Source organism: Myotis lucifugus, unplaced genomic scaffold, assembly GCF_000147115.1.
Source record: "Myotis lucifugus unplaced genomic scaffold, Myoluc2.0 scaffold_7, whole genome shotgun sequence".
NCBI classification, from domain to species: Eukaryota; Metazoa; Chordata; class Mammalia; order Chiroptera; family Vespertilionidae; genus Myotis; species Myotis lucifugus.
The window spans coordinates 8,053,024-8,063,754 of NW_005871055.1; the positions used below are offsets into that span (position 1 = coordinate 8,053,024).

The 10,731-nt window shown below is 40.0% G+C and overlaps 1 protein-coding gene across 1 annotated transcript in view; it reads left to right on the top strand.

Annotated features, from left to right (window-relative positions):
• The window catches only part of CDADC1 (cytidine and dCMP deaminase domain containing 1), an 81,252-nt gene that overhangs the window by 63,903 nt on the left and 6,618 nt on the right, over positions 1-10,731 (top strand). Inside the window, exon 10 of the mRNA XM_023749111.1 lies at positions 4,994-5,054. Coding sequence (XP_023604879.1) covers positions 4,994-5,054 — 61 coding nt within the window. The remainder of the gene's footprint in view (positions 1-4,993; positions 5,055-10,731) is intronic.

The following is a 10,731-nucleotide window of genomic DNA, read 5'->3' on the forward strand; positions in this document are numbered from 1 at the left end:
TTTAGCAAATTTTTGTAACAGAGACAATTTTACTGAATTTCCTTTTCAGCCTTGAAGTTAACTTTTTAATATCCTTATTAGTATTTAAAAACTGTTCTTTATTATGGAAATGCCAATCCTGCTGCTAGAATTTAGCCAGCATCTTTTTTCCTTTGGGTCAAATTTTTCTTCTTTCTTAGGAAATAATCAGTCTTGGGTTTTATTTTGTACATTTGCAAAGAGATTTCAGCTTAGAACTCTATCTAAATGTCCAAAATCAGACAATGCGCGCCTCAGTTCCAAGCTAGTTTTCTCTTTACACGTGTACAGAAATCCCAGACGTATTTTTAAATTTCAGATCCTGTGGCATTTGCTATAGCTGTATCAGAAATGCAAGGAAATCATCATTTCTTCTCTATGTGGGAGGTTTTAAATCTAATGATATTTTGTTTATTTTAATAAGCAATGGCAGCACCCAGGGCAGATAGAATGTCTCATCTCTATGGATCCAAGGTCCAGCCCGGTACTTCCGGGGGTTGCTCGGAATAGCTCTTGTATCTATTTTGCTCTCTGGGGCAGGCTGGGTGCTGTGCAGACTGCTGGCCTTGAGATGGCATAGGGACAGGAGGGTAAATAGACAATGCCCCTGTTATTTGCCGTGGCTGGGCTGGCCCCTTTTGGTAGTTTCCTGACTGGTGTTGAGGCAAAGAATTTCCCTGGATATCTGTCTTAGATTTACACTCATTTGCCCAATGTTTTCCTTTTTTACATTTAGGGCATAGTCCAGGTTGTTTGGGACCTCTGCCATTTCCTTTATTAACCCCTTTATTAGGACACTGTTTCGCCATGTGTCCTGTTCCTCCACAAGTGTAACACTTGTATGCTGGACTTTCCCTGTGCTAAATTGTTGCTGAAGAATTCCTTCAATGGTGGTTCCCTTTAATGCAGCTGCAATGGCAACTCCTTGTATATATGAGGGACCAATATCTGCACAAATTCGGATATAATCTGAGAGAGTCCCCTGTCTTTGATAGGGCCGCAGTGCAGCTTAGCAGGCAGTGTTGGCGTTTTCATATGCCAACTGTTTAACTATTAACATGCCAGCCTCTCCATCCACCACTATTCGGCCAACAAAATCCTGATACTTTTCATCTGGCCCTTGAATAATTTTTGAGAGCTCCTCTGTTTTCTGACCAGAGGTGGGTAACTTTTTCCAGGCTCTAATGCCAGCTCCATTAATCTGTCCATAAGCTTCCTGGGGGTATTGAATTTGATTATGGGTATCAGCATAGACTCCTTCACCTACCAGCATTACATAAGAAATATTAATCTGGGCAGCTCGATTACGAGAAGCTTGCTCCTTAGCCTTTTCATCATATTCTGATTTCCACAAGAGATAATCCCCTCCTGATAAACAAGCCTTAGCAATAGCTCTCCAATCATTAGGTGGGAGAGCCTCTGAGGCCATAGTTTCCAAGATGGTTAAAGTATAAGGGGAAGTGGGCCCATACTGAGCACAGGCTGTTTTTAACTCTTTTAAGGTTTTAAAAGGAAGCGGGTCATAAGCACGCTCACGCTGTCCCGTGTGAGGGTTCACCTGTTCCATAACAGGGAAGGCGTGAATACCCAATTCCTCACCACACTTTCGTGCTTCCTGCAAAGCCATCTGGAGAGGGGAAAGTGGAACTGGTGCTGCGCAAGGCAGCGGAGAGCGGCGGGAACAGCCCCCGCGGCTTCTCTTTTTCTTGCCAAGAAGCTTTAATTTTTCTAAAAAGCATTCCAACACATCCTCTATATCACTGCCCTCTTCAGTTCCAGCAGAAAAACATTTTTTCTCCTCTTTTGCCTGAACAATACCTGTATTATCATCATGACAAAGAGCAGCAGCTTCCTCAAAATCCTCCTCATCTTGAGGAGTTAAATTGTCTTTAAAAGTTACATTATTTCTTTTTAATATACTGTCTTTTTTAGACCCCTGTTTTGTGCTATTACACTGCTTCTCCTTTTTTTCTGGCTTAAGAGACGGTTGATTATGGTCATGCCTGGGATCCAAACAATCCCGTATTAAATTCGATAAGGAAATGCAGACCTCCTGAATGAATTTTAAAAAATTTTCTACTTGCTTGTCATTAACCTTAGTTCCTTTACTATTGAGCATAAACTTTAACATTTGCCCATAAAGGGCATTTTCTCTAGATTCTAATTGCCCCATGCTTTACTCCCGATTATCAAAAAATTGCTCCTCCCTTACCTTAATGAGTGCACTCTTTATCTGGAGGAGTTCTTCACCGTCGTCTCTCCAAGCCCGACGGAGTTCCTCACCGTCTTTTTCCCAGTTCCTCAGTCCCTTAGCTCGGGCGCCAGATCTGTCAGGGCCAGCCTGACAGGGTTGAGCCGGGCTGAGGCAGGGAGGTGGGAATTGAGAAAAGAAAGAAAGACAGGAAAGCGGGATCGGGAGGACCCCAGTTCTCTTGATGAACTGAAGCAACTTTATTAGCCACACAATACTATTTATACATAACACACTGAATAGGAGGTCTATCAAGAGGAATGTATTCTTTGTTCCTCTTAATCTCTAAGCGAAGGACACAGCAGAAGGACAAGTTCTCAGTACAGTATATCTCAGTAAATAATTACAGACTTCTTGGTAAGCTATGAAAGGCTCTACAAATGTTGCTCTTATTCTACTGATAAACGCCATCCAAACAAGTCTGGGAAAACTGTGTGGGTGAGAATCCCAGCCTTGCTAGCCCCTACAGGTGCAAGGACCTTGCCAGCTTACATCTGGCCCCCAACATTTCTCCCCGTATGAGTCTGGGTCCCCAGAGACTAGCCCGGAACTGGAGTTCAGAGCGCAAGCATGTGTCTCCCTCCTGATTGAAAAAGACAACCGCATCCTCAGTTGCCAGCCCTTTCCGCGTGTGCCTCCGTACCTCTGCACTTTACTTCCACACCTCCTCAGAGTCTCAGTGTGCTTTTCTCTTTTCTTCTAGTTGTAGAATTTTCACTCAGCCAGCCTTCCTGTGATTCTGGATGATGTCCGTTTTTCTTTTAGTTGTATTTTTGAAGTGGTTGTGCGAGGCAGCAATTTCAGGTGTTTACCTATGCCACCATCTTGGTTTCTCTAAAATAAATATTTATATATAACTTCTCACCTTTTATAAATTCTCTGTTCCTCATGCTAACCGTAACCATCCCATTTCTATAGGCGACCAACCAGTTCTTCATGTCCTCCCTTTCCAAGGACTTTTTTCCACGTGGTAAAATGTTTATGTTGTGTCCTGTCCCCATGATATTAGGTAGTTTATCGGATGAACCAACTGATGCTATGGGAGAGGCTCCCAGGTACTAAACATTTACTTGTGTCTTTCTGGAGATAGTTCCCTAGTGGGGCCTTTTTGGTTAAGTCATTAAGTGATTCTGATGATGAGGATTTCCAGCCCAGGAAATAAGGAAGGGCTGTGCTATGAGATCCTGATTACACTCATTTTTCTTATCTGCTGCTCCAGTCTTCTCTGTAATATCCGAGAATCTTCAGGCTTCCGTATTTTTTTCTGAATAGTTAAGATGGAAAACTAATTAGAGAGATGATGTGATATGATATAAATAACCTATATATATAAAAGCCTAAGTGACCATTCAACCGGTAGCTATGATGCGCACTGACCACCAGGGGACAGATGCTCAATGCACATGCATGGAAACATGGAGTAGACTGATGAATTTCAGAGGGAAGCAGGGAGGGAGGAGGGTGGGAAGAGATTAACCAAAGATCTTATGTGCATACTAGAGGTCCCTCGGCTTGGCCGGCGCCCACTTGCAATCTGGGACCCCTCGGGGGATGTCAGACTGCCGGTTTTGGCCCGATCTCTAAGCCAGGCTGAGGGACCCCACCGGAGCACGAATCCGTGCACCAGGCCTCTAGTATCGTGCATGGGAGGGGGGTGTCCCTAAGCCTGGCCTGCACCCTCTTCAATATGGGACCCCTTGGGGGATGTCCAACTGCTGGTTTAGGCCTGATCCCACAAAGATTGGGCCTAAACCGGCAGTCGGGCATCCCTCTCACAATCCAGGACTGCTGGCTCCTAACTGCTGGCCTGCCTGCCTGATCGCCCCTAACCACTTCTGCCTGCCAGCCTGATTGCCTCCTAACTGCTCCCCTGCTAGCCTGATTGATGCCTAACTGCTCCCCTGCTGGCCCAATTGCCTCCAACTGCCCTGCCCTGCCGGCCCAATCGCCCCCAACTGCCCTCCCTCACAGGCCTCGTCCCGGCCAGCTGCCCTCCCCTACAGGCCTGGTCACCCCTAACTGCCCTCCTCCGCAGGCCTTGTCACCCCCAACTTCCCCCCTGCCGGCCTGGTCGCCCCATGCAGCCTGCTGTTTAGTTGTTTGGTCGTCCCTCACTAACCCCCCTGCCGGCCTGGTTGCCCCACGCAGCCTGCTGTTCAGTCGTTTGGTCGTCCCTCACAAACCCCCCTGCTGGCCTTGTCGCCCCAAGCAGCCTGCTGTTTGCTCTTTACTGTTACTATGACAGTGTCCCAGACAATTTGCATATTCCTCTATTATTAGTATAGATGTTATAACTATATTAAAAGGCAAGATAATCTTGGCCATATTTTCATTTTTTAATATCTGGGCCTTCTCTAGCTATTATAAGATCAGAAGGACCTGAAGATAGAGTATGAGGTGGTGGAAATTCTATAGTATTGGCAGACCCAGATTCTAATTCTATTGCTGCCTTTAGTTATCGTGTAACCCTGGGCAAGTCACTATACTTTTCTGGTGTTCCATTTTCTTACCTATAAAATGAAAGTAAAGACTCTTTAAAGTTCATTTCTTCTTTAAGAATATTGATTTTGATCCCAGAAGTCATATCATTCAGGAATTCAAGTCCTTCAGGGTCATTAGGGCTTTGTTTTTAAAATTGTTTTGATATTTGAGAGTAGGGTGTTAAAATACTATTTATTAAATCCTTCTTCAACGTATAAATAAAACGTTTGTGCCCTTTTGCAGTGGCAACTGAATCCAGCAGGAACTTGTGTTCTTGAACGAAATGAGCCTGAAAGCAGAGAGAGTAAGTATTTACAAGTCCTTTATTGAGGTTAACTTTATTTCTGAGAAGAAATAATGCATTGTGAATTTTAATGAAATTGTTGGAAATTGTTGTAGTCTTAGACAGAGGATACTCTTTTTCCAGGTTCGATTTTTGCCACTCAGTTTGCTCACAAGCATTGTTTACCATATACTAGGTGTGATGGAAAGTGCTGGCTAGTAATTAGTCCTGCATAATCTGCAGTTTAATATAAATAATCATATACAAATTGATTTCATAAATTAAATTTATATGAAATAGTAAACAACAGTGTTCTTCCATACCAAAACAAAAGCTTTTTGGATGGTTTTACAGGAAAACTGCATATAAGTAATACAGCTGGATCTAGGACCAAATTATGAGGATATATGAATTCTTATTAGAGTAAAGCCACATTTGCTCAGATTTGTCAGAGACTAGAAATGTTCTGGGTATTTGCATATTCTAATTAACTATCAGTCATCACACCTACCATAAATGAATTGCTAGTCTTCAAAGCTTTATTATTTGCATACTGACACAGATATTTTGAAAGTAATAGAATCTTTGGGAGATTTACAATTCCTTAGGCACATTAATTTTAAACATTAGTTATTGGTGTACAATATTATTTTTAAATACTAGCTATGCTAGCTTGTTGATTGTTTGTATTCTAGGTAAGTGGAAGTTTATAAGGTAAAGTTTTCTTGATAATAACAATGATTTGATTATCCTGAAAAATCAGGAAATATAAATATCTTTATGAAAATAATTTCTATGTAAATATCTTGATTTTCTTTGTTCTGAATTAACTTTATTTTATTCAAATAGTAATCTGGAAAAAAAATACATATTTATGCTTCAGCTTTCTTTTTTAAAATTTATCAGGAAAAATAAGTAAAAGGGAATAAAAAGATATACCCAGAGTGTGACAAAAGTAGGTTTATTGTTGTGTGTACGTGAAACAGTTTATTCTTGTATTATTATTTATTATTGTATTATTTTCCATATGAACAACTAAAAACCTACGTTTGCCCCACCCATCATATATGTGGATCTGATTAAAGAATGTATATTCAATAACAGTGCTTGAGGGGATCAGTTAATAATTCCCTGTTATTAGAGAAAGGACTCAAAAAGCCTTAACCGTAAAAAGATGAATTAATTTATCTATGATAAAATTAAGAATATATGTTCATCAAAAGATACATTAAAAGAGGACAAAGGCAAGCCATGGAATAAGAGAAGATATTTACCACTTATCATCAACAAAGGACTGGTATCCGGGATTTATTGTTCCTAGATCATTAAGCGAAAGGAAGATATGCTGTGGTTAGCAGTCCCAAGATTGGAGGGAGGGTTCGTGATTAGGAGAAAACAAGAGAAAGGCATCTGGCTGCTGGCAGTGTTTTATTTATTGACGGGATGATGGTTAAATGTATGTTTGCTTTGTGACAGTTCATTGAACTGTTAAGTTCATGTTTTGTATGTATTTTTTAAGAAGTGTTTTATATCAACAAGTAATATCCCTGTCGTCCTAGCCAGTTTGGCTCAGTGGATAGAGCATTGGCCCGTGGAATGAAGGGTCCCCAGTTCTATTCATACTGTGTACCTCGTTTGCAGGCTCCATCCCCGCCCCTGGTCCAGACGCTTCCGGGAGGCAACCAATCAATGTGTCTCTTTCACATCAATGTTTCCCTCTCTCTGTCTCTCCCCTTTCCTGCCACTCTCTCTAAAAATAAATGGGGAAAATATCCTCGGGTAAGGATTAACAATAATAATAATAACAACAATAATAAATAAAAATAAATAATATCCCTGTCTTTCTCAATGTTATAACAGCTTTATTGATATAATTCACACACCATAAATTTGCCCCTTGAAAATATAAAAGTCAGTGGTTTTTAGTGTATTCATAGAGTTGTGCAACCTCACCACAACCTAATTTCAGAACATTTTCATCATCTCAAAAAGAAACCTTTCCATTTGTATTCACTCCCATTTTCACTCCCCCTATCTCCAGGCAGCCACTAATCTACTTTGTTTTTTGAAATCATCTATTCTGACCATTTCATATAAGTAGATTGCTTTCTAACTTTGGAATCAGCTGAGAAACAGACACAGGACTCAAACAGATGAAAATCAGAACACCAATTTTATTGCAAGACTGAGGCTTGGACTCTCCCAAATCAGGCTTTATGGTATTTGTCCTTCCTTACTCTCCGACCTACCCACCCCAACCAAGTCTAGACCTTGAAAAAGTACTCAGGGAGAGTCTGTCCAGCTCCGAGGAGACTTGCTGATTTATACCCTCTCAGATCCAGCAGCAGGGACAAAAGAGAAGGGAGGCAGGTAGTGTGAGTAATTACTTCCAATCTGTATAACTGGAACTCAAATAACCCATAACATTCTTTTTAAGAAATCACAGGGCATTGAAGAAAATAAGGGAAATATCCAGGTACTCCTGTTTCCTTGGGGGAAAATAGAAATAAGAGGAACAGTTTAATAGAATTAAATAGCAACAGTCAGTAAACACAAAGCCAGGTTACCTTGGGGACAAATGTCCATATAAGTTGGGATCTTGAGAATGAGTAAGTCTATGGCCTGCTGCAGTGGAGAACTAAGCCTGAGACTCCCACATGAAGCTTGGTGTCCTCCAGGGAAGCTAAAAGGCTCCCACTCAGGTACACCTCCTGGCAGAAGCAAATGCAAATTTTCTCAGAAGGAAAGTGATCCCAACGCAGGCCCACAGGATATAATAAAATATGAGCTCATAATTTAAAAATAACCATACATAGTGGGAAATATGCCACCATGAGTAAGAAATAACAAACAGCATAGACTCCCAAATATTTTATGTTTTGGAGTTATGAAATAAAGGCTACAAAATGTTTAGGAAATAAAATATGCTATTTAAAAAAGCACAGAACAAGCAATTATAAAAAATGACCAGGCAGATTTGAAAAGAATCAGATAGAATTTAGAGAAATAAAAATATACTTGTTAAAAAAACTCAGTGGCTGAGTTAAAGCACTGTTTATTAATGGCATGCTATTGGTTTTTTGAGTGGCACAGTCTTTATGGGGTACTGATCCATGAGTGGTGGAACATTTGGCATCCCTGACAGAGATGGCAATGCACATCACAGGCTAAGAATCGACTATTCAATTTATAATGCTGAAAAAATGGTAATCCATGTAGAGAAACAATATTGGGTTCTTGCTTTACATGATATAAAAATCAATTATAAAAATATTAAAAACTTAAGTAGAAAAGGTAATTTTTAGATCAAGGGTTTCTGTTTTAGAACAGTTTTCAGTTCACAGAAAAATTCAGGGGAAGATACAGAGAGTCCCATATACCACTTACCCCTGCACATGAATGGCTTCCCCCATTATCCAGATCTTCCCCAGAGTGGTACATTTGTTGCAATTGATGAACCAACACTGACATATCATAATCACCCAAAGTCCGTGTTTACATTATACATTCACTCGTGATGTACATTTTATGGGTTTGGATAAATATATAATGACATGTATGTATCATTATGGCATCATACAGAGTATTTTCACTGCCCTAAAAATCTGTGTTCTACTTATTTTTCCCGCACCCTCTCTTCAACCCTTGTCAACCACTTTTTTTTTTTAGCCATAGTTTTGCTTTTTCCAGAATGTCATATAGTTAGATCATACAGTATGTCACCTTTTCAGAATGGCTACTTTCTTAGTAATATGCATTTAAGGTTCCTTCATGTCTTTTCATGGCTTTATAGCTCATTTCTTTTTAGTGCTGAATACGATTACATTGTCTGATGTACATAGTTTATTTATCTATTTCACCTACTGAAGGACATCTTGGTTACTTCCAAATAATTTCAGTTATGAATGAAGCTGCTGTAAGCATCTGTGTACGTTTTTTTGTGTGGACATATTTGCACTTCTTTTGGATACATACCAGAGCATGACTGCTGGATCATATGGTAAAGAGTATGTCTAGTTTTGTAATAAACTGCCAAACTGTCTTACAAAGTGGCTGTATCATTTTGCACTCCCACCAGCAATGAATATGACTTCCTATTGTTCCACATCCTCTCAGCATTTGGTGTTGTCAGTGTTCTAGATTTTGGCCATTCAAATAGGTATACAGTGGTATCTTGTTCTTTTAAATGAACTGGTGGTAAACTGCTCAGTATTTTTAATAGCATTTCTTAAGGCATTGGGCTAATTGTAAGCACTTAGTCCATGCTAGGCACATGTTAGTAGATTGGTCTTTTTATTTAGTCCTCACTCAAGGGCTTTTTAAATTGATTTTGAGAGAGAGAGAGAGAGAGAGAGAGAGAGAGAGAGAGAGAGAGAGAAAAGCATTAATCAGTTGCCTCCTGTCCTGTATGAGCCAAGACAGGGGATCAAATCCAAAACCTAGGTATGTTCCCTGACCAGGAATCAAACCCACCACCTTTTTTAGTGTATGGGACCATGCTCCACCCAACTGAGCCACCCATCCAGGGCAGTATCTTGTTTTAATTTGCATTTCCCTGATGACATATGACGTGGTACATCCTTTCATATGCTTATTTTCCATCTGCATATCTCAATTGCATATTGACTTTTGGATATTCACCTTGTATCCTCCAACCTTGATGTAAATCACTTATTAGTTCCAGGATGTATCTTTTTCAATTCTTTTGGATTATGTGAACAAAGATCTTTAATTCCTTCCTTCCCAAGCTGTATTCCTTTCCTTGTCTTGTGGCATATAGCTAGAATTTCCACTCTGATGGAGAAGAAGTAGTGAGAGAGGAGGATATTCTGGCCTTGTACCTGATTGTGTTGGAAAGCTCAGAGTGCCTCACCATTAAGTATGATGTTATTTGTAGATATTATTTTTATTTCTGTTTTTTGTTAATCAACACCCAAGGAAATTTTTTTTAAAAAAAATCTTCATTGTTGAGAATATTATACATGTTCCCCTTTCCCCCCCATAACCCTCCTCTACCCGGTTCGCGCCCCACCACAGGCCTTTACCACCCTGTTGTCTGTGTCCATAAGTAATGCATATATGCATGTATGATCTTTGTTTAACCCCTTCCACCGCTGCTCTCCCCCCTTCCCTCTGAGAGTCGTCAGTCTGTTCCATGTATCCATGCCTCTGGTTCTATTTTACTCATCTGTTTATTTTGTTCATTAGATTTATTGTTCATTTATTTTGATTTTTAGATTCAATTATTGATATGTATTTATTGCCATTTTATTGTTCGTATTTTTTTTATCTTTTTCTTCTCCTCCTCCTCCTCCTCCTCCTTGTCCTCCTCCTCCTCCTTCGTCTTCTTAAAGAACACCCTTCAATTGATCTGATTGGGTATTTTTTTGCTTCTTCATACTCCAAACCATTGATTTGATTCTTGGAATCCTCTACTCTACTATTGAATTTCTATAAATTATTCTCTATTTTAGTTAGTGTATGCTTAATTTCTGACTGGTTCTTTTTCATGTCTGACATTTTCACTAAGATCCTTGAAAGTCTCACTGTCCCTTGAGGCTCTCATTAAATCCCTTGAAGTTCTCATTAAGCAACCTTGTAACCATTGTTTTGGACTCTGTATCCAGTAGTTTACCTGCTTGCATTACTTTCATTTGTGACATGTTTCTTTGTCTCTGCATTTTGGCTGCTTCCCTGT